This window comes from Macrobrachium nipponense, chromosome 24 (genome assembly GCF_015104395.2).
Source record: "Macrobrachium nipponense isolate FS-2020 chromosome 24, ASM1510439v2, whole genome shotgun sequence".
Lineage (NCBI taxonomy): Eukaryota > Metazoa > Arthropoda > Malacostraca > Decapoda > Palaemonidae > Macrobrachium > Macrobrachium nipponense.
This window is the reverse complement of record NC_061091.1, coordinates 68,991,444-69,017,166: the sequence shown is the minus strand read 5'-3', so window position 1 is coordinate 69,017,166 and position 25,723 is coordinate 68,991,444. Positions and strand designations below refer to the sequence as shown.

General features: G+C 36.8%; 1 protein-coding gene across 1 annotated transcript in view; it reads right to left on the bottom strand.

Moving 5' to 3' along the window:
• Positions 1-11,166: 11,166 nt before the first annotated feature.
• The window catches only part of LOC135205761 (chloride intracellular channel Clic-like), a 111,646-nt gene continuing 97,089 nt past the window's right edge, over positions 11,167-25,723 (bottom strand). Inside the window, exons 4-6 of the mRNA XM_064236902.1 lie at positions 15,589-15,763; positions 14,269-14,408; positions 11,167-13,523 (exon numbers count right to left, since the gene is read on the bottom strand). Of these exons, the coding sequence (XP_064092972.1) occupies positions 13,446-13,523; positions 14,269-14,408; positions 15,589-15,763 (393 nt within the window). The 3' untranslated portion in view covers positions 11,167-13,445. The remainder of the gene's footprint in view (positions 13,524-14,268; positions 14,409-15,588; positions 15,764-25,723) is intronic.

Here is a 25,723-nt window from a genome sequence, read left to right as displayed (position 1 = left end):
ACCAGAAATTCTTTAAATTCTGAAGAAGTAAATTATCCTCCATTATCACACCTTAATCTTTTAACAACACCATAAGAACTAGTATCAGCAAGGAATTTCTTAGTAGCATTAAGTGAATCACTTTTCTGTTTCAAGAAATAAACAAAAACAGATCCTGAATAATCATCTACAAAAGCAATACAATATTTAGATTTTCCCCTTGATTCAATACTCATTGGTCCAGCAAGATCACAATGTACAAATTCCATTTTACTCTTTGCTCTCTCGTCTGGTAATCTGTTCCTAGATAAATGCATTTTACCTTCATGACAAGTTATGCAATCAAAATTACTTTTGTCACTAATTTTCATACCTTCAGCTTTATCTTCTAACTTCAAAATGTCTTTAACATTGCAGTGTCCCAAAACCTTATGCCACTCCTCTAGTGAACGAGATTTACATGAGCTTACATTATTTAGATAATACAGCTTACCTTTCTTATTTATTTCAAAAGACACACCATTTGAGCTTATCAACTCAGAATGATTAGGATTAAAGCTTACTGTAGCTCCTTTACTAACAGCTGATTGTACATAAAATATATTCTGCTTAAAAGTAGGAATATACAAGGCATTATCAAGAACAACATTCTGTTTTATACCATTTGTATCATAAAGTACAATTTTAGCTTTACCTTTACCTTTAACAATATCCTTGCATCTTGCACCATCTGCAAGTTCAACCATATGTTTTGATTCATCAAAGTCTTCATCAAAACACTTAAACTTGGATTTATCAGTAATGATGTGGGTAGTAGCACCACAATCAACAAGAACATTACATACATCTGTAGATATGTTATCAACAGAGCAACTTATTTTGAAACAACATTCTTCATCACTATAATTATTAGTGGATCTAGGCTTACAAACATTCACAGTTGCACTAGAAAATCTAGCAGGCCTATTAGCCTTTCTACATTCAAAATTGTGTGTAATGGTTTTGCATTCTTTGCACCACTTACCTCTGTCTTTCTTCAACCTACACTCGAAAGACTTATGTCCAGGCTTACCACATGAGTAACACCTTACTGATGAGCCACTGGCAGACCCACCACACTGAAAATCACGATTTTTATAATTCACCTTAAGGACATTCTCATTCTTCACATTAGGCTTATGTGCCTCTCGACTCCTCAGGCTTTCTTCATAACTCCGTAGCAGAGACTTGAATTCCAGAAACGTAGGCTCACTATCCTTCTGCATAACAACAGTATTAAATGGAGTAAATTCCTCTGGAAGACCCTTCAACACCATAGCAATAAGAGGCTGTCGCTGATCGTCTCACCAACTGACTTTAACGAAGTAGAGGTTGTCTCAGCTCGAAGAAAATAATCCGTCACACATTCTTCCCCTCTCATTTTCAGTGACGTCAGCTCCGTGTAGAGGGAGTTGATTCTTGGTTTGCCTGTACCTTGGTAATGGTCCCGTAGAATCGCTAATGCCTTTCTTCCATCGTTGACTGCATCTCTCATTATTAATTGGAGGCTCTTGTCATCTAGAACTTGAACGATCTCGGCAAAAATGTCAGCATTTTTCGCATTGAATTCTGCTGAAGTTCGATCTTCACTTTCGTCTAGGATAAGCTTTCGAAGTCTCAGATGGGCTAGAAATTTTATCTCCCACATCTCATATTTGTCCTCATCACCATCAAAATACAACATCCTCTTGCTTGAGCTGGGCCCATAACCTTTGACCGACGAGGACATGATGGTGGGTTATTAAATAAGCAAATAAATGAGTCACTTTAATGGAGAATGTGGGAGATACAGCAGTACAGAGTACCTTCGGCGATCAACTTGCCGGTTACACTACTTTCAAAAGCGGCGTCATGCCACGCACATATAACGCAAGAATTATGGGTAAAAACAAATGACTGCACCCAAGCGTATAATCAACATTATCAATGCATCATAAATAAAAGTTTAATATTCTAACAGTCAATAGCCTAATCAATATGTAGTATTAGTGATAGTGATCGAATCAGTGATGTTACTAATGATATGTAATGTAATGCAGAACAATCAACTCAATGGTGAGTTGCAATAAGTCGGAAAAAATTATAACCACAATAATGTCAATGATACTAAAATTCAAAATAGCTTTAGGCAACGATTCTGCTGCCTTCCTCAGAGAGAGAGAGAGAGAGAGAGAGAGAGAGAGAGAGAGAGAGAGAGAGAGAGACGAGAAGAGAGAGAGCTGCGAAGCACGATGAGAGAGAGAGAGAGAGAGAGAGAGAGAGAGAGAGAGAGAGAGAGAGATTGTGTGTGTATGCATGCGTCTGTGTTTTAGGTGGGTGTTCTTTAGTCCATTTGTTTTATATAGGCCTATTTTATTTTATTTTACTGTCATACTCAGTTTTGTACTATCTTAATGGTTTTAGTTTTCGAGTTTTTATTCGTTTTAATGATTTAATTATTTTTTTTTGCTACGCTTAGTTTACATAAAATTAATGTTTTTATGTAACCTCATGCTCTGTTTTCCATCAGTCCGTCTGCCAGTCCTTCCGCTGCCGAAAGTTACTGCTTTGAATTTTAGTATTTTAATACTTTTTCAGTTTTGTTTACAGTTTCAAATTTGATTTGGGTAATCATCCATTAGTAATCAGTCATAGCCCAAGAAAAACAGAACTTGAAGAAATTAAGTTTTAGGCATTGTTTATAGTGCCATCTATATATGTACTATATAATGTGTGTTTATGCAGTTAATATCAAAGAATTGGAAAAAAAAAAAAACTATGTAACAGCACCCCTATGAATGAAAGCCAGGAGCCGCCACTTCATATTAGGTCCGAATCGGCCAATCATATGAAGGTCCGAAGTCCGAACTCCGAATCAGTGATGCCGTTTTTTCTTCACAACATTGGCTTTTAGCAGCGTTAACATAAGCAGTTCTTTTGATTTTTTACGTCATTTATGATTTAATAGTTAGAATGAGGAAAATTGGATGGTTAGAATGCGTATTTTCCGATGTGGAAGTATTTACCGTGACGTAAAAAACACTACACGTCACTAGCTTAAATAAAGTATTTTTGACAAAGAAAATAAAATTATTTCAATAAAATTCATTTCTATAAAGAAGCAGGTTATGATTTATAACCTTATTTTCATATAAAATATAAAAAGGCAAAGTGAAGAAGTTTATTCCTCGGTGCCGTCCGTGGGCTGTGGTCAGAAAAGCCACTGAGAGTTGCCAGATGTCACCAGAAAGCCACACTAGTAGATGAAATTCCTCAAAACTGCAACCCTGCTCCGAATAAGCCTGGATAAAGGTTCAAATGAGCCTGTACATGGTCCGAATCAGCCAAGGTCCAAATAATGTTCCCTAAAAAATCTACGTAGGCCTACATCCATATATATATATATAAATATTTAATATATATAGATATATTATTATATAATATATATTTAATAATATATATATTTTTTTTTTTTTTAATTTAATATGTATGCACACACCTCACTAATGTCCTGCAAGCATACGTTCTAATTGGTAGGCTACCGCTATTTTTTTTTAAATAAAAAAGTAGTAGTAGTACTACGACACCATGGAGCAATCAAACGCTCGTTTACGACCTCGATTATTTAATGTCATGTGAGAGGTCTTAAGGTCCACTTAGGATGGTTACTCTTCACTAGAAACTCTCGTGTCACCGCGCTACAAAAAAAAAAAAAAAAAAAAAAAAAAAAAAAAAAAAAAAAAAAAAAAACACTTGCACTGCTACATACGTATTTTATGATCACATTCGTATCTGTGACTATCACATTCAAATCCATCGATTCTCAGCTATGTTCCGGTCAAAATTCACGTACGGAGCAAGATATCTTTCATTCTAATTCATGTCATAACTTTGCAAGTAATATGAAAAATGGCAACTCAGAAAAGTTTAAAGTTTCACTGACCAAATTTCCAATTACAGTACCTTATTCTTTTACTTTTTCCCGGTACTTTCACGTGACCCACTTAAAGTTACTGTATCATTGTTAGGCCTAGGCAGGGCAGAGCATTCTCTTGCTTCTTAAATTATCATATGGAAGGAAATTGAAAAAAAAAAGAATTAAACTAGGTAACTGCCGAAGTCATAAAGGCTTCACTGCTTATAAGTTGATATTCTTTTTTCCTTCGTCTCAAATCTTAATGTAGGTGTAAATTTGGTATTTCATGTTCTTTTGTTTGGGTAGTCTAGTGCCTAACAAGTTTTTATGTAACCTCACTAAGCCTACATTATGAAAATGAGTAACAAGATGCCACATTTATGATCGAATCAAAATTTAAGAAAAAAAAAAAACTTATTGAAATATTACCATCGTTCAATACTGATTATACGTTTCTTTGCCTTAAGATATCCTTACTCTCATTTGCCATCATCAAACCTGACATGAATGTCAATACTGTATTCTATAGAACAATTTCATTTTTTTGCTACCTAACCTACTTTGCCTTATAGGTAACCAACAGGGTACTACCCGCTAAATTCGTAATATTTCTATCTTATTTTACCCTCGTATATCGCATTTTCCTTACCTCTAGATGTATTGTTTCATCATTAATCTGTTGAATGTTCTTTTATAGCTTTTCATCACCATCTATTCTTCACTAGAGTTAGATCCTCACTGAGAACACCATGAGTCGCGTGACTCGCGTCGCACGGTACTGAAAAAAAAAAAAAAAAAAAAAAAAGCCAGCGTTTCTTCTTCAAAAATATATATTAAGCTCCCTGGTACTTTTGCCTACCGTCGTATTCAGCTCACCATGTACCAGAATCAGTGGGCTGCTAAAACAATGCACTGAACTTTTCAACATTTTATTCTTTGATTAATGATATATTAATAATAACAATCTGTGAGGGACTATATTGCTATTATTTATATTCATTTCCTCTGGAGTCTGTGAATAACTGGCAATTTCGAAAGTCATATTATTCTTAAAGACAAAATGCTCTAATGGGGAAAATGAAAGTTCCACAATGTAACATCTATTGTGGCATTGGTACAAAAAGCGTTAATTGGCATTCTTCCTCCATTTGGAATACCGTTCTCTTGATTAGAATACATTTTTTGGTTGATTATTGAAATGATTGACTTGAATGGAACATGTCAAATGGACTCCCTTTGACTTAGCTTCTAATTTGTTCTCTATTATCCTATAGGCAGGATTTCTTCTAATCTGAGGAAGCCAGTGATACTACGAAGTCAGTAGTTACTGGTCCAACAAACACAGCAGTCACTAGATCGTGGTTTTTGAGACAGATTCTTTTCTTTTGCTTCCATGCTCGCTGATCGTTATTCCTTTGCAGTACTAAGAGAGGATTACTCCATTCTTTTGGAGTTTATACCCAAAAATTTCCCTCCTTTTTTCTACCCTTCCATCACCTCATTCAGGCCCGACTTAGGCTAGGGCATTAAAGTATCAGTACCATTAGCTGTTGCATGTAGAAAAAAAAGTATTTACCTTTATTTCTTATTTGACTTTCCTTTGTTATCAACTCTCTCCCATACCCCCTTCCTCACCTCTTCTGTAACCATTATTGAGTCTAACCTTTTCTTCATGTAATAGGAAAAAAAAAAAAAAAAAAAAAAAAAAAAAAAAAAAAAAAACTACTGACTTCCCATTCCGTACATATTTTCTTCCCACAGATAGTACCAGATAAAATTGCTAGACACCTAAGAGCATTCCAATTATTACTTTGATTCATATTTTTATAGTAGTCATTTTTTCCCCTCGGTTATCCTATTAAACTCACAGGGTAGACTTTGTCTGTTTGTTTGTATGGTGTTGCATGGAACCAATGGTTATTCAGCAACGCGACCAACGGCTTTACGTGCCTTCCGAACCACGTCGAGAGTGAACTTCTATCACCAGAAATGCACCTCTCACTTCTCAATGGAATGGCCGAGAATCGAACCCGCGGCCACCGAGGTGAGAAGCAAACACCAAACCAACCACGCCACTGAGGCGCTCGGTAAGGTTAGACTTTGTGCATAGGAATTTTCAAGCTGACCTGATATAAATTTCTTTACTGAAGAGTAGTCATTTGTAAAGTTACACTTTGGCTAAAACCTCTATTTAAGTACTAATTTGGTTAAATAAGATTTCTATTGTATATTTAGAGGTTTCTTCATTTTTCCTATATTGAATGTTTCATGACTGTGCTAGTTTCTTTTTTGTTTCTTAATCTTAAATAATGTGCAGCTTAAAGATATTGCAGTAATTCACCCCCCTTTATGTGGCCAGTGGCATTAAAAGATTTAGAATACATCATTAAATATTGTACTTAACTGAGCAAGAAGGATGATCTTGCACCAAAATTTGCTGTGCAAAAATGGCACTCTTTCCTTAATAATTCTAAATTTTTCTCAAAACTGAATTACGTTGACTTATTTTTTTTAAAAGCTATTGTTGCTCCACCATCATAGGGTTCATGTAAAATTACTTACTTTAAATAAGTGAAAACTGGCATAAGGTACCTAGTTATGACAATAGGTGGGAAGAGACAAAACCAAACCATTAGTACTATCCAGTGTGCATCACAGTGAACTACGTATGTGTGTAGTAATATCATTAAGGAGTCTCTTTATTAGACTGCAAAGAAAACTAAAACAGGGGACCTCTGGACTGGTTTTACGCATATAAATGCAAATATACTATTGAACAATAACAAGTTGCTTGGCCCTAGTTATTTCAGTCTTAAATATATATTTTAAATCTGGCTAAGACACTGGACGAAATACAATGTGACTTTGAATCAAAGTATTTTTGACAAAGAAAATAAAATTATTTCAATAAAATTCATTTCTATAAAGAAGCAGGTTATGATTTATAACCTTATTTTCATATAAAATATAAAAAGGCAAAGTGAAGAAGTTTATTCCTCGGTGCCGTCCGTGGGCTGTGGTCAGAAAAGCCACTGAGAGTTGCCAGATGTCACCAGAAAGCCACACTAGTAGATGAAATTCCTCAAAACTGCAACCCTGCTCCGAATAAGCCTGGATAAAGGTTCAAATGAGCCTGTACATGGTCCGAATCAGCCAAGGTCCAAATAATGTTCCCTAAAAAATCTACGTAGCCTACATCCATATATATATATATATATATATATATATATATATATATATATATATATAGATATATATATATATATATATATGTATGCACACACCTCACTAATGTCCTGCAAGCATAACGTTCTAATTGGTAGGCTACCGCTATTTTTTTTTTAAATAAAAAGTAGTAGTACTACGACACCATGGAGCAATCAAACGCTCGTTTACGACCTCGATTATTTAATGTCATGTGAGAGGTCTTAAGGTCACTTAGGATGTTACTCTTCACTAGAACTCGTGTCACCGCGCTACAAAAAAAAAAAAAAAAAAAAAAAAAAAAAAAAAAAAAAAAAAAACACTTGCACTGCTACATACGTATTTTATGATCACATTCGTATCTGTGACTATCACATTCAAATCCATCGATTCTCAGCTATGTTCCGGTCAAAATTCACGTACGAGCAAGATATCTTTCATTCTAATTCATGTCATAACTTTGCAAGTAATATGAAAAATGGCAACTCAGAAAAGTTTAAAGTTTCACTGACCAAATTTCCAATTACAGTACCTTATTCTTTTACTTTTTCCCGGTACTTTCACGTGACCCACTTAAAGTTACTGTATCATTGTTAGGCCTAGGCAGGGCAGAGCATTCTCTTGCTTCTTAAATTATCATATGGAAGGAAATTGAAAAAAAAAACAAAAAAAAAAAGAATTAAACTAGTAACTGCCGAAGTCATAAAGGCTTCACTGCTTATAAGTTGATATTCTTTTTTCCTTCGTCTCAAATCTTAATGTAGGTGTAAATTTGGTATTTCATGTTCTTTTGTTTGGGTAGTCTAGTGCCTAACAAGTTTTTATGTAACCTCACTAAGCCTACATTATGAAAATGAGTAACAAGATGCCACATTTATGATCGAATCAAAATTTAAGAAAAAAAAAAACTTATTGAAATATTACCATCGTTCAATACTGATTATACGTTTCTTTGCCTTAAGATATCCTTACTCTCATTTGCCATCATCAAACCTGACATGAATGTTAATACTGTATTCTATAGAACAATTTCATTTTTTCGCTATCTAACCTACTTTGCCCTTTAGGTAACCAACAGGGTACTACCCGCTAAATTAGTAATATTTCTATCTTATTTTACCCTCGTATATCGCATTTTCCTTACCTCTAGATGTATTGTTTCATCATTAATCTGTTGAATGTTCTTTTATAGCTTTTCATCACCATCTATTCTTCACTAGAGTTAGATCCTCACTGAGAACACCATGAGTCGCGTCGCACGGTACTGAAAAAAAAAAAAAAAAAAAAAAAAAAAAAAAAAAAAAGCCAGCGTTTCTTCTTCAAAAATATATTAAGCTCCCTGTTACTTTTGCCTACCGTCGTATTCAGCTCACCATGTACCAGAATCAGTGGGCTGCTAAAACAATGCACTGAACTTTTCAACATTTTATTCTTTGATTAATGATATATTAATAATAACAATCTGTGAGGGACTATATTGCTATTATTTATATTCATTTCCTCTGGAGTCTGTGAATAACTGGCAATTTCGAAAGTCATATTATTCTTAAAGACAAAATGCTCTAATGGGGAAAATGAAAGTTCCACAATGTAACATCTATTGTGGCATTGGTACAAAAAGCGTTAATTGGCATTCTTCCTCCATTTGGAATACCGTTCTCTTGATTAGAATACATTTTTTGGTTGATTATTGAAATGATTGACTTGAATGGAACATGTCAAATGGACTCCCTTTGACTTAGCTTCTAATTTGTTCTCTATTATCCTATAGGCAGGATTTCTTCTAATCTGAGGAAGCCAGTGATACTACGAAGTCAGTAGTTACTGGTCCAACAAACACAGCAGTCACAAGATCGTGGTTTTTGAGACAGATTCTTTTCTTTTGCTTCCATGCTCGTGATCGTTATTCCTTTGCAGTACTAAGAGAGGATTACTCCATTCTTTTGGAGTTTATACCAAAAATTTCCCTCCTTTTTTCTACCCTTCCATCACCTCATTCAGGCCCGACTTAGGCTAGAGGGCATTAAAGTATCAGTTACCATTAGCTGTTGCATGTAGAAAAAAAAGTATTTACCTTTATTTCTTATTTGACTTTCCTTTGTTATCAACTCTCTCCCATACCCCTTCCTCACACCTCTTCTGTAACCATTATTGAGTCTAACCTTTTCTTCATGTAATAGGAAAAAAAAAAAAAAAAAAAAAAAAAAAAAAAAAAAAAAAACTACTGACTTCCCATTCCGTACATATTTTCTTCCCACAGATAGTACCAGATAAAATTGCTAGACACCTAAGAGCATTCCAATTATTACTTTGATTCATATTTTTATAGTAGTCATTTTTTCCCTTAGTTATCCTATTAAACTCACAGGGTAGACTTTGTCTGTTTGTTTGTATGGTGTTGCATGGAACCAATGGTTATTCAGCAACGCGACCAACGGCTTTACGTGCCTTCCGAACCACGTCGAGAGTGAACTTCTATCACCAGAAATGCACCTCTCACTTCTCAATGGAATGGCCGAGAATCGAACCCGCGGCCACCGAGGTGAGAAGCAAACACCAAACCAACCACGCCACTGAGGCGCTCGGTAAGGTTAGACTTTGTGCATAGGAATTTTCAAGCTGACCTGATATAAATTTCTTTACTGAAGAGTAGTCATTTGTAAAGTTACACTTTGGCTAAAACCTCTATTTAAGTACTAATTTGGTTAAATAAGATTTCTATTGTATATTTAGAGGTTTCTTCATTTTTCCTATATTGAATGTTTCATGACTGCTGTTTCTTTTTTTTCTTAATCTTAAATAATGTGCAGCTTAAAGATATTGCAGTAATTCACCCCCCTTTATGTGGCCAGTGGCATTAAAAGATTTAGAATACATCATTAAATATTGTACTTAACTGAGCAAGAAGGATGATCTTGCACCAAAATTTGCTGTGCAAAAATGGCACTCTTTCCTTAATAATTCTAAATTTTTCTCAAAACTGAATTACGTTAACTTATTTTTTTTAAAAGCTATTGTTGCTCCACCATCATAGGGTTCATGTAAAATTACTTACTTTAAATAAGTGAAGAGACAAAACCAAACCATTAGTACTATCCAGTGTGCATCACAGTGAACTACGTATGTGTGTAGTAATATCATTAAGGAGTCTCTTTATTAGACTGCAAAGAAAACTAAAACAGGGGACCTCTGGACTGGTTTTACGCATATAAATGCAAATATACTATTGAACAATAACAAGTTGCTTGGCCCTAGTTATTTCAGTCTTAAATATATATTTTAAATCTGGCTAAGACACTGGACGAAATACAATGTGACTTTGAATCTTGGTGACTAACTTTGGCTTTTAAAATTTTGCTTCCCTTCAAACACAAAAGTCTTAAGTGAAAGCTGAAACAGCACTCCACAAATTATACTGTAGTCAAATGTGGTGCTATTACCAAAAATTCTAGATAATGTACTGTTAATCTCTCAGACTTCTTTAGCTTGGGTTACTATGATTTTAAAAAATTTTCTGTAAACATTAGGAAAAATCTTGCAAAGGGATGATAAGTCATATGCTGGATCTTTGTTTTGTGTTGAATTGAAAATAGAATTTAGGTCAAAGGCCAAGCACTGGAACCTATGAAGTCATCCGGAAATTGACTGTAAAAGGTTTTCAAGGTGTAACAGGAGGAAAACTCATTTGCACTAAGAAACAATTGTTAGGAGACGGTGGAATGTAAGACGGAATTAAGAAATACGAAAGGATGTACAGTAAAAGGAACGAACGGGATTCCAGCTAGGGGCTGAAGGCACACTGCAAAGAACCTCAAGTAATGCCTACAGTACACCGCATGAGGTGCACTGACGATGCTGCCCCCTATGTTAAGTTTTGTTTTGGAGTCATCTTGCAATATTAGGTCATGTGATTCTGCCTGCTGCTATACTGTTCATTTCTGGAATTGCTCACTGAATTTGCTTCCACAATTCAAGTCTCACTTTTTCTTCCCTTTCTTCCCTCAACTTTGGTTATGACAGAAATTTCACATGGGTTATAAAACACTTCCTTAAGTTTCCCATTTTATTTAAATAATAATTCATGTATGGATGTTCCTTACAATTTTTATAATGAAAAAGATAATCACAAAAATAAATAAAATTATGAGCCACAAGACCAGAACACTTACAAGAAGCAAAAGCTTGAAGAAAAGTTAAAAACAATGCTATACTATGGCTCCACAGTGTAAGTCCACAATCCACAGTCAACTTATCTTATACATAAAAAAAATCACATCTAGGGAAACTCAAAAATCTGTAAATATATTACTGTATCAGGAATCAAAACATAAAACAAGGACATAGACTGGGTATCATGTGTGAACCTTAATGGAAGAGCTATGAGACGGCCTCGTCTTGTAACTCGGCAAAGCTTAAATTATAAGAAGGCATCAAGAAATTCACTGTATTCTAAACCAACCACACTCACAACTACCATGGTCTGAAATGCAATGTCAAACCTCAAAAGTTGAAAGGTCTTTAACATGAAATATTATGGTAAATCTCGTATTTTATCTGATCATTCAACACTGGTAATGAGCTCCTGAAAGGAGAAACTTTTCTTAATTTGTTATTGAGAGAAGAGTAAACTTAAGTACAGTCAAACAGGAAAGGGTAAGGTATTAAGACACTGTAGATAAATGACTGAAAATGCATGAAAAACATGATGTGACATGTGATCACTAAGGAACAATGGTAACTAATCCATTTTGTTTCCATGGCATTACTCATGCTTCCCTTCCCTGCTAAACAAAACTCTCACTGAATTGAGAGAAAAAAAATGCATACAATAACCCCAACTGAGTGACCCAAAAGAGGAAAAGGCGAGGAGGATATGGGAAATGAATGGAAATCAAAAAGCTTAAATCTACATCTTGAGGGTTTGGTATAAAGATACATCGACATCAAAGACATTTATCTCTGTGGCATTATAAAAATATTTATAAAACTTTAAAACAACCTTCACAGAAATAGGAAGTTACACTTATTCAAAATATATTTATCCAATCTGTACCAGTTGCCATACACAAACCCTCTGGATGAAGTGTATAACAACCTTCACATATGACAGTAATAATGTACAATTTTCTGTTCCTTCTGGCATTCGGCTGACTTATTTAGTTTTCCATAGCCTCTACCATTCATGCACTACACATTGATAGTAATGGACTTTGTGTAACAATGCAAGCACACGTTCCAGTAGCCAAGAGGTGCTGTTACCTCCCTTAATACAAAGCTGAAGGAAAGTAAATAAGAGTAACAAAAATTTCATGATAAAAATGCCATCACAGAAGAACAATCGTTGAAAATTATCTTTTGAGATTAATGGATTATATTTTATTTACAGTGATGAAAAACTGACAAATGTTTGGAGCTTTTAAAAAGGAATATTCTATGTAACACCTGAAACTCAAGCTCCAAGTATACAGTTTACCTTTAACTTTTTCTTGCCCATTATTATTATTTATTTTTTTTTTTCTAAAGATTTCTGGTGCATAGGAATGCAATTTCATCTGTACAGTACTGGAAATGTTAAGAAAACAGGAATGAGTGAAGAAGAGTTAACTAGATCATATTTAAGTAAAAAATTCCTTGCTAGACAAAGGAATGAATATAAACATGAAAAATATATATTTTTTAACTGAAATACAGAAAAAGCATAAATCTACATTTATCATATATGCAAAAAGTCTAATACGATGCTTTTCCTAATAAAACCCCTCTATGTTCCTTTTCAATAAAATGAAAAATGTGAAATTTGTACAAGATAATACACTCAAGATATGACAATTCAGAAATAACCAAGCACAGAGCTAAAATACACAATTTTTAGGTTGCCACATAACTCTTATAAAGCAATGTTATTATTGAGACCTTGTGAGTACTGATGCCAGCCCCAAAATAAAATGCTCACATAAGCAGCAGATCTGCTTTTGATGCTCGGTGGGGGATATAATTTACATGCCAATCAAGTTCTCAAATATTGTGCCTTTGGCAACATACTTTAAGTACAGTACAAAGGAGGTAAAAACTCAAAATCATCTTTGAAAAGCTCTCAGAACATATTTACAGGGAATTATTATAATTTCAAAGGCTACAAATAAAGAAAAATTGATCACCGGGCACAATATTTCAAAACGTCAGTGTTACCATCATGTTACCTAGACTAACAGTACTGATGATGACTATTATAAAAGCAAAGACCTTTATGAGAGGATATGGAATCCACTGTGCTATATTCAACTCTATATCCACAGTGGTTTTGGCTTTGTAGGGGCTGTTCAAATCTTCAAGGATTAACACTGGCAGGTATGGAGGTGGTGAAGGTTGGAGTCTCTAATTCCTCATGTTTCTTCATTCTGGTACCCTGTGGGACATCAGACAATTACATGTTATGTTATACTGAACCTTCTTCAACATTATATACTTATAAATCATATAAAACATAAATGGATGATAAAAAAAACACACTGATTTCATTATCATTTACATATCTTTATACAGCATAGACATCTATTACCGAGCAATTCTACTTTAAAGCTTTGCTTTATTATCAAGACTTCTCTCTCAATAATCCATGGCAGTACACATGTACTATTCTAGCCCTATTGTGTCCGTGAAGTATTCTTAAAGATGGGACAATATCTTAGTTAGTACTGGTTAATAAAAAAAATAAACTTCATACATAATTTATATTAATGTCCACCTTTTCATGCACTTTTACTGAACTCTTCATAAAAACAAAAACATGACTGATACCAAAAGAATAATGATTAAAACTTTTAACAAACTGATGTACTATAAATACCTTGGACCTCTTGAATAATAGTTCAGATTACTAATTCCAATTTGTATGTGGAAAAGGGTTTTCTACAGTGGCCTTTCAATCTCCAGCTGCATTGTTCTGCCCTTTACATTTCATGTTTCCTCTGGTTCCTTTCATACCCAGCCATCCAACTTATTTCAACTTTACTTTGCTCTAATATCCCATCTGCCACCCCCAAATCTAAGACAAAGAACTAAAACCAGTTTAAAATGGTGGCTTAGCAATATCTTTTGACTACATAGCTATTGCATAATAATAATAAAAATAACAATAATAATAGCAATACCTGCTGCTGTTTGTAGTGGTTGATAATATCTTGGTCGGCAGGACATGACTGGGTGAAAGCATCCAACTGGTACATATGGTACATGTACTTCCACAAGTGTTCTAGCTCTTCTGGGATATCAAAGTCTGCAAAATATTTGCCTGCAACGAAAACAAAAATCATAAACAGTGATGCAAACAAATCAAACATCACAAAAGAACGCTGATGCAAAGGTGTAAAAGTACAAAAATTAATGTTCATATAATACCACTTTATGCAGTACCTTACATCCAGAATATAACAAGATTTAGCATACAAGACAAAGTGCTTGGGTAGTTGGAGAGGATATTATATCACACAGTTAAAGGAAAAAAAGGAGTTCCCTAGGTTACCATGACACCCTGGCATCCTTTAGCTGCCTTCACTGAATCTTTCCTCAAGCCCCATGAAGGCAGTGTGGCCTACTTTGAGAATAACTGATCTACAAATTCAATGTCCTAATACGTACATATATGTTAGGGGAGGGTTATTTTACAAAACTATTGCATAAATATGTGTCAGGGGCAGGTTATTTCACAAAACTGTTTAAGTGTGCGTATATGTTTTCAAAACAATGTTGTTCTATTGACACTACACAAATTTTTATGAAAAACTTTGGATCACTGGGACTTCCTGACCTTGTAAGGCAATTGTTCTCATACCTAAATAGTAGTTCTTTTAATAGTTTTCTTAAAATCACTACATGTAGTATATATAAAATCTATAACTTGGAATAACTAAATTCTTACTCTATACAGTCACTATATCCTTCAATATAAACCACTACTTTTCTTTTATTGCCCTGAACTTCTTTTGTCAGTCTCCTTGGCAAATATTATAAAAAGAGAAGAGAGTACATACTCAAAAGTCATGGAATGAAAGCCTACAATAATTGCCAAAATACACAAAGAAAATTAAAATACTATAGGGATCATGTATTGAGTTTTAAGCATAGGTATATTAGTTTCTACAAAATCCTGTGAATTCTCAAACTTAAATAAAGGAAAAATTTCCTATTGACCAAAGAAATTTAATGCAGGATGTGGACCCCAAGCAGGTGTACATACTATACTTACAGAACCTTCCCATTTAGCTGGGCAAAATCTTTATCTTCCTTTGTCCTTCATTCTCGCCTCTTTTTTTCAGAGCAAACTAATCTGTTGAGTCCTAGTCTATAATTATAATCCTGCGGTCTTGTATAACTAACAATTAATAATAAAAAGTAATAATAATAAAGATGATGAAACAGTCATTACAACATATTGCTTAATCTTAGCAAAACCAAACCTACAATGTGCATACCTGCCACTCGAATGTGCTGCAACTTGGGCATGAGCTCACAGTCGAAGCAGCACATTGTGTCTCCTGTTAGGAACCTTGTGCCTCTTTCTCCCAAGTGATCGTTAATCTTGCGAAGGTGCGTCATTAAGATCTTTTTGGAAGGGTCATCACGCTTTAGTAGCATGAGCTTGAATTTCTGCAAGATGAATGGAAAATGTTAAAACAATAAATTATTAAACAAATAACTGACAATAAGGTAATTTACATTAGTCGCTACTCTTCTCTGACAATATCCTTTAGAAAAATGTCTATAAAAAAAATTGAGGGAGGGAGAGGCATGGAAGAGAAGAAAGTCTTCAAGGTCAGGCAGAGGACAGGTAAAGTAGACCAGAATTTCAACAAAGCAAACAGAAAGAGAGAACATATATAGGACAGCCAAGTGGGTGCGGATAAATTATAAAAAACATGAGAGGAAATATATAAAATATGAAAATAGCAGGATTAAAATTGAAAAATGTTATTGTAATGATACAATTAAGTTTGTTCATACTTACCTGGCAGATATATATATAGCTGTATTTTTCCGAATCCGACAGAAATTTAAACACTTACGACACACGCAGTGGGAGTCAGGTGGTTAGTACCCATTCCCGCCGCTGGGAGGCGGGTATCAGGAATCATTCCCATTTTCTATTCATAATTTTTATTTCCACTGTCTCCTGAGGGGAGGTGGGTGGGTACTTGATTATATATATCTGCCAGGTAAGTATGAACAAACTTAATTGTATCATTACAATAACATTTTGTTCATGAAACTTACCTGTCAGATATATATATAGCTGAATCCCACCTTTGGTGGTGGGAGTAGACAGAATAGAAGATTTTAGGAAACATATATATGCAGATAATTGATATCTTGATTCCTTACCTGTTAGCATAGCTGACTTCGTGGTTACTGCCGCGTAAGTCTGCTTGTGCTACTAGAGTTGCCAGCGAGGTAGAGACCTATATAGCTGGTGCACTCCAGATGATCTGTCAACAGGGGCGAGACCACGACGTGACTAGACCATATTGACCATACCATGAGGGCTAAGAAGTAAAATAAATATATATATAAAAATATATATCACCACCTGACCCACCTAGCCAAAGTTAAGGTGTGTTAACTAAGGCTTAAGAGTTAAGAAGTCACTGTTGTCGGCGACTCAACTACTAAATTAAGAGCTCTTCCTAACCATTTTCTACAGGATAGGATGAGTGGTACTTTTTGCCCCCAAGATTGTGTCCGCAGACACGTATGGCCCTAGCGAGCAGCAGATCTCATATGCCATCTTCACATCTCGCAGGGAGTGTGAATTGAACACAGAGTTGCTTCGCTAAAACATGGTACTCAGGATGTTGCTGAGTGCCATGCTCTATTGAAATGCTTCCGAGGCCGCGCCCTCACCTCGTGAGCATTCAAATCAAAAGATTTCAAATCTTTGTGCAAACACAAGAAGGAGCTTTTTTGAAAGACCTCCTTAACAATAAAGCCAGGGTGTTCTTCGATATGGGCAAGTCTGGTCTTTTCGGAACACTGCAGATTGTCCGTACGACTTCGACTTTCTTGAGTTTTATGTAGATAAAACTTGAGAGACCTGACAGGGCACAGGACTCTCTCTGGCTCCTGCCCACTAACTTGTGCCATCCTTGCTTCCAAGCTCCTGGCCCAAGGACAAAACGGGTTTCCATTCTTAGGCCATAACGAAAAGCTTAGAGAGCACACCGCCTTGTGTTCTCTAAAGCCAAAACTTGTGACGATGGCTTAAAATCTCACTAACCCTCTTTGTCGTATCTAGGGTGGTTAGAAAAATGCCTTCCTGATCACATGCAAGAAGTTAACAGGTAGGAGATGTTCGAATGCTTTGACATCAAGAACTTCAGACTATGTCTAAGTTCCATATTGAAAGCTTCGATCTGGACATGCACAGTCAGTCCGTCTGTACTAACGTCAGGTGACCGACCAGTTGACCAGTCAGACGAATCAAGGACAGCAAGGCTGTACCCTGAAGACCATAAGGCACTATTCTTCGCTGAAGGATGAGTGTTTGGACGCCTGGGCGATCAAGCTAAGCAAACCTTGGGGGGGTTTGTATCAACGCAACCCAACGTCGTTAGCGAATCAACTCCTGAGCCACTCCTGACTCGAGCTTCTGGTGCCAGGAGAAAGGAGCGAGGAGCAAAAAGGCGATTCAGTCCCGAAGGACGAATGCCTGACAGTCCAACCTGGTCTCATGTTAAACGATCATCGGGGGTGTATAAACGCAACCGACTTCGTCAACAAGAAACTCAGGGCTACTATATGTCTCCTGATCTCGCACGAGTGTCTGACTCCGAGAAAACAGGTGAGACAAAAAGTAGATGGTGAGCGAGTTTCGAGATTTCACAGAACTCAAAGATCGTGAAGGGCTTTGTTGTTTGACAGAAGCAAATCTCTGAGCCCAAAGGCCGTCAACAACATATTTGCGTATTCTTTAATAGTTGTGACTGCCAGCTTATCCCATTCTTCAAACGGAAAGGGAAGACTGCAATCTTATGCTGTCAACATCTCGATAGTCTGAACGTAGTCAGACTCAGAGCGGAGAGGTTATAGGTACCTTTCGTGTTAAAGGAGACCGACTCTCTCGGAAAAAGGTCCTTGGAAGGACGTGACCTCTGTGAATCTAGGTCTTGAAGGCCAACATGGGGCGATAGCGTCATTGTCGCTCCCTGTGATGATATAAATCATCTTATTACATTTCCTAAGTGATTGAAAAAGGGGAAAAGAGACTAAACATCCATCCCCGTTCAATATCATAGGATGGCGTTTAATGTTACCGCTCCGGATCGAGAAAAAGGGAGCAGAGAAGAAGAAGCCTCTTCGTCCTCAACTAGCGAAGAGATGAATGAAAGGACGTCCCTAAAGTCTCCACAACTCTCAACATACTTCTAAAGAAAGATTCCACTCGAAAGTCAGTAGTTGCTGCCTTCGATCGAGACGATTCGAACGGACTTTTGCAATCCTGTAACGAACCTCTAGAGGATCGTTCCATTCTACGCCTGTTGTTATAATAGGCTCTTTCTCGTAAACCCGAACCGGGACCGAGAGAAGATACTTCCTAAGATATGAGAGAGCTGTGGAAGATCAGAGTTGATATGGACCATGGTTCCAAAAACTCGTTTCGAGGACTGGAGGGACGAACTGAATGCTTCCACTTCTTTCAGATTAATGATCCAGGACATCTGAAACCCTCTCCAGATGTCCGGCACCTTCTTTCTATCACCTCAAGAGATACTTAACGCACCGAGAGATGTTCAGAATCATTCCTAGATCTTTAATAAAATTTCAGTTTCCCGGTAGGAAAAAACTGTAGAGGTCTGAATTGCAGTCTATTCAGGGAAACAAACTTCTTTAGGAAGAAAATGGTCCCAGCAAGCTCATCCATTCCCTCACACAGTATGTTTACTTCCCTAATAAGGCTGCGCTTTGCCTAAGCAAGAGAGCATATAATAGTGCAATGTTGTGGTAGACTCGTAGTCCTATACCGTGCGGTAACGAGCACCGAAAGGAGTAAGATATCTCTGTAGAACATATTAAGGCCAAACGAATGCAATGTTTATTCATTCATGTAAGAAATCCCCTCAATCTTAGGCTAAAGTCCGTGATTGTAGGGCAGAGATACAGTTCGTCAGTCAATCTCGCAGGAGAGAGAGAGACGTAACTGCCAGCACAGAGATACGGTTAGTCAGTTAATCCCGCAGGAGAGAGAGACTTAACCTACAGCGCATGACAGCGAACGAGTTGGTACTGGCTCGTTTGGACTGGAGGAGAGGAGTCAGAGGACAGTGACAGCAGCAGCTTACGATCGTCCGTCATCGTCGTCTCTTAACTTTATGCCTGGGTTGCCAGCTACCCTATTCTATGAAGAAAAAGGTCCGTTATTTTTAGCATAAAGAGACTCTCAAGCTGGTATATTTAAGCGAAACAGAAAACGCTAAATATACAGATGCGTTTGTGTCGTCAGAACACTACCATACAACGGTAAAAGATAAATCGGAAACTCCTGGAAGGCTGCAGGGAGTAACGATTAAATGTCCTTAAAATGGACCATAGACCTCTCGGTTGCCATCCGAAGAGGTAACTACAGCAAGCGTATATGCTTGAACCAACCAGAAATAAAATAACGCAAGGCAAAATATGAAATTAAATCACAATAAAGTTTGTTCATACTTACCTGGCAGACATATATATAGCTGAATTCGGAAATACAGCTACATACATATCTGACAGGCAAGTTTCATGAACAAAACTTAGGAGAATCAAAGCAGTCAGCTCAAGCTTCTTATGTTATTGGACATAAGCGTTCATTGACGTAGTCTACAAGTCTATTTTCTTGTACGAATCTGCGAATGACGAATGAGAGCTCTTCCGAATCTTGTCAATAAGAGCTTATTCGCTTACGCAATATCAAGTTAATGAGATGTTTGTCAATGAGAACTAACCCATTTACGGGACAAAGAGATATTTTGTCAATGAGGGATACCCACTTACTTGACAAAACGATAGTATATTGTCAATGGGGGAAAGTCACTGAATTGACAAAACGTAATCCAGGAAGTCGAGCATTTTATTTTCCGATTCCTGTCTCAAACGAGGAAGGGGCAAGAATCCTGTTAAGAGACTGGGCTTACGTCAGGTAGAACGACGATGTTCAATTCGGCAGCGTAGTCCCGACTAGGAACTAACAAAATCTATCATCTGAAAAGCCCTTTCAGATGGGCTAAAAAGCTGGCAAAATTATCCTGGGAAGAGGAAGAAACTCTCCAACCAGCTTCCTCTCCCGTATCACAACTAATGCCTGCTAAAGCTTAAAATTTATTGGCAGTATGGCAAAGGCAGTCCTGTCTTGCGCTTTCCTGAAGAGCGTACTTTTGATGAGTGCCTTTGCAAGAATCCTACTGAACGTTGCCGAGAGTCCTGACGTGCAGGACATCGAGCCTTTATAACAACCCGTAACTGCCTTATCGCAAAGTCTTGACTGCGGTAGTGGCAACTTAAATTTATTGGCAGAATGGCAAAGCTTGCGGTAGAGCAAACGAGAACTTCCCTTGAGCTTTCCTTAACTCCATCCACCTATGCGAAAAGCAATATTAATTGACAGAGACCTCTTGAACTCACGAAACCCGATGTCTTGCTGGGTTTCGAAGAAGAAGTTGTCTGTTCACTTTAAGCTTACTCCGAAGCACTGCCTACTTCACATTCTTTGCAGGTGAGGTAGAAGGTATCATCGAAGGTAGAGGTAAAAATTTCTTTAAGCCCAAATCTGAAACAAGAGCTTGAAGAGTTCAACAGAAACGTTCAGCCAGGCGACACACCTGGCGTGCGCTGGTGCACGCTCGGCGTCCACTGGAGCGCGCTCGGCGTCCACTGGAGCGCGCTCGGCGTCCATTGGAGCGCGCTCGGCGTCCACTTGCGCGCTTGGCGTGCACCCGCGCGCCCCTGGCTTGGGCGTCCGCTCTCAAAAGCTTACTACTACTATGACTTCTTTTACGTATTTCTCGGTGGAAAGACGGACACGAGTTCAGGCGACGTTCGCCTTCTTACTTCTCACTGAAACGCATAACGAGAGAGAGAGAGAGAGAGGACGTGAAGCGTCCTCTTCTATAAAGCTTCTATTTAGAGGGCGCGAGTCCATCCGAAAGCTCCAACCCCTGCGCGGGGAGGACGAGAAGCAATCCTTCAGGATTCGTGCACGTGCACGCACTTAGGCAGTCTGGGGATTTTCATCAGAAACTGCCGAAGGCACGCCAGATCGGTGGGGGTTCCTCGTAACCCTCCTTCGGCTTTCGACATGCTCTCTCCCTCGTTCTGGGAGTCAAGCAGAGGTCCCGGCCTAGAGGCGAAACGAGGCCGATCTGACGCACCCTCCACTACACAAGGGGTATCACTGCACTTCTGCACTTCACTTTTACTCTCTAAAGCAAGCACTTTCGATTCTAAGTTACGAATCGAAGGAGTATCAGAGAAAGGGCAATTTCTCTACAGACACTGCTTAGGGCCCGAAGGCAACACTGCAGGGTTAGGAGTAACAATTACAGAAGTAGCACTTCACAGCAATGAAGGAGAGCGAGCACCTCTCGTAGACATATACATAGCCCGTAGGCCATACTACAGGGTTATGCAAAATAAAGTCTACAGGAAGGTTAGCAGGTTCACTACCCTGACTTTTTGTTACTGATTAATTGCGTACATACGAATCATACGTCTTCCTTACGGAATAGACAAAGTCTCACACTCCTTACATGACAAATCTCAACAAAGAAGCAAGACCCATACCCCTCGTACATACCAAGTGCGAATCTACCGAAGCTTTCGGTAGCCACCCCCTATCTTTGCAGACAACCCCGTCTGAAACTAGCCTAACTAGATTCAGATATTTTATGCAAAAATGAATCAAATTCAAATCAATTTAAGATAGCGTATGCCTAGCCACAAATCCAAGTGAATAAATCAAAAGACAATTAGGATACTTAGCGGCAATGAAGTTTCCAAAATCCTAAGACGGAGGTACTGAAAACATGTGTTTTCAGCACCGGCGACAGAAAAATTATGAATAGAAAATGGGAATGATTCCTGATACCCGCCTCCCAGCGGCGGGAATGGGTACTAACCACCTGACTCCCACTGCGTGTGTCGTAAGTGTTTAAATTTCTGTCGGATTCGGAAAAATACAGCTATATATATATCTGACAGGTAAGTTTCATGAACAAATTATGAAATACTGGATTGATGGAGGCAATATTTTTTTTTAAATTCTGAACAAAATAACCAACATGAACAGAAGGATGTATATGTGTAATATAAGGCCAAGTAAAGAGCGCAACAGCTGACAGGATTTATAGAGCACTTGGACGATGAGAAACTAAAAAGTAACCAGGCCATCATGAGTAACATGTGACCTATTAAAAGCATCAAGAAGTCCAGTCATACAGGAGGTTATTAGAATATTTGAAAATTTGAAAATCTGACATAAGAAGAGACTGGACCTTAAGTGTGGGAAACAGCCTTACAAAGGAAAAGGGGATTAAATGAAATATGGAAATCACAGATACAAAACTACTGGAGCATATTACAAAAATATAGAGAGCTGCTGAGAAAGAATGTTAAAATTCATAATCATCAGGTTGGTTCCCTGTTGGAGAGATCATCAACAGAAGCAATCTTCAAAATGTGGCACCTACAGGTTAGATCACATACTTGAGGATTTTGAAAAGAAATTTCACACGGTACCACAAAATAATGGAATGTGCATTACTAAAGCATAACGGTTACCTAGAGTGAAGAAAATGGCAAGTGTATCAAAAAAAAATTGAGATTAATGTTGCTTTTCATCAGGATCAGCACCAAAACATTTATGTTTATAACAACAATGGAAGAGGCTACAAATTAATGAAGAAAAGGGGCCCCTGGGGGACGCCTAATAGAGATGACTCTGTGCTAACTGCAGAATATGAGGAAAAGGTGGTGGAAAGTGTGAAAAGTGGAATGGAGAGGGAACTTAAAAAATCAAAGTAAAACAAAAGGAAAGAAGCAAAGGAAACAGTAATGTCAAGAAAACAGCAGTTTGGGGGTTGTGAGAAAAGAGTAGAGATGAACTCTGTAGTGTGTACTGAATGTAACGGATGGTTTCATAAATGATGTGCAGGAATACAAAAACAAAAATATACATGGATTAAACGATATTTCTATGTTATAAATGTATCATAAGAGGACATGGGAAGAGATGAAACTGACAACCCTGATGTAATACATGGGCATACCTCAGAAGAAAGCATTTCTGTACTGAAGATTACTACACCTTCTGTAAAAGTAGTACACGGTGTAGCTGTACCATGGATGAAAGAAAGATAAACATAAAACAGAATCAAGGACACAGACATGGAAAAGGGGTATTTTTAAAAGGTGTGACCAGAGAATGTGAATTCATGCCTGGAGTCTGGTGAGATGGTCTTACTGCTAATGAGGACCTGAGAGAGATGTGTGGTATCATGAGGCTGGAAAATAAACTGATCTCCCATAGACTGAGATGGTTTAGGCATGAGGTGATAAGGGATAAGGAGCAGTTGGTCAGAAGAGAACAATAGGTATGGAAGTGGATGGGGAGACTTGTAGGAAGCCGCAGGAAATCAAAGAGAAAGGGGATAAATAAAGAACTAGACTTGGTGCAAATTTAGAGAGAAAGAAAACAAGACAAAGAAGAGTGGAAAGAACTCATTCCTCATAACACCCCATATAGTGGAAAAGAAAACTTAAAAAGAATCTATGGTTACTTAGGTCAATACGGATGTCAGTAAATCAAAATACATACCTACAAAAGACAGTATCACAGAGAAATCAGACAAATTCTTATTCATTTTATATTTATAGTGTTTGGGAACCAAACTCAGCTATGCAGAAAAACTAATCAAATCAGCCTTAAAATATGAAAACTATGACATAAATATGCATAAAATCTTTACCAAAACAACCACGTATTATGTACTACTCAATTTTCTAACAGTCTTAGGCATATTCCTTAGGTTTTAATAAAACATCTAAATCTTCATAATAACTTTTAAGTTACAAAACTACATGGCATTATTTTTTTATACTCATATATCTCACATTCACATTCAAGTAGGTCCCCTGCTCCTTTTAGCCAGTCGATTTACATGTCAGTCAGCACCTTGGCAAGTCTGACAATTCAAATTGATCCAGTTTAATCACTCTACTTTGGGCCTTCTGAACTTTTCACAAGTCAGTAAGAAATTTGGTTTTTCTACCGTTCCATCATCCGCAATAATATTAAATTTAATTCAGAGGAATTTCACACACAAATTCCTTCCATAGTTCTAAATGTTCCTATATCTCATCACTCTGTTTACACTCAAAATATACCATTACTTTATTCCTAGTTGATCAATTATACCTCCTCCTCGTTATGTAGCTTTCACATTACGTACTTGCACACAGCTATCCTTAAAGTATGAGATGATTTCAATGAGAAAACAATTTTCTCACTTTGAACAATTCATATCAAAAAAATTTACACATCAAAAGATAAAGACCCTTAAATACAGTAATTACATCCACAATGCAAGTCATCCTAACATTCTGCAAGTATACTGGTTAATTTCATAACTGAACGAAGAAGATACATTTTAATATATATTCTTAATATTGCTATTGCACCATTAATGCTAATAAACTGTACTGTACAGGTGGGATCATTCAAACTCTCTCCAATACTTTCTCCTGCCCCAAATTTGAAAATTCTGACATAAACCTGAATTAAATTCATTCACCATGAGGGGCCTTAATCTTATACGAAAGCGTTACAGTGCATGCACACTTAGCGCAACGCAGTTCCACTGTAACAAGATATGGAGGAAGTAATGCCTCTTTCCCAAAAGATAAAATTGCAAGTGCTTTTCATCTTTTCCTCCAAGGCTATTTTGTCTGTGCATACATAACATTTTGTCTGTGCATACATAACATTTTGTCTGTGCATACATAAGATTTTGTCTGTGCATACATAAGATTTTGTCTGTGCATACATAAGATTTTGTCTGTGCATACATAACATTTTGTCTGTGCATACATAACATTTTTGTGTGCATACATAAGTTAAATTTGAATCTTTTCACACTTAATAAAGCCATGCATTTTATGTATGTAATCACAATGGAAAAAAAAAAAAAAAAAAAAAAAAAAAAAAAAAAAAAAAAAAAAAAAAAAGCAATAAAAGGGAGAGATTCTTATAAAGCACTAGTAAACATTAATAAAGTGATATTTCAAAATTAAGATACTGTAACTAATATTCATTACCAATCATTCTTACCGCAGCATTTAAAACAATAATATACCATTTAAAACAATAAAACTAAATTGTATGACAAAAGATTAAGAGTATGTATTGTAAAATGGTTCTATTATTACTTGCCATGTTTAACTTTTATAACAGTGCATGAAAATGCCAAATCTTCATAAAAATTTGGATGTAAAGAAAAGGGAAAAGATTTGATGGCAAAACTGAATGCTTATTAGTTGGGTAATAAGGAAAATTAAAAATTCTTGGTAAGCTATAAAAATAGATCA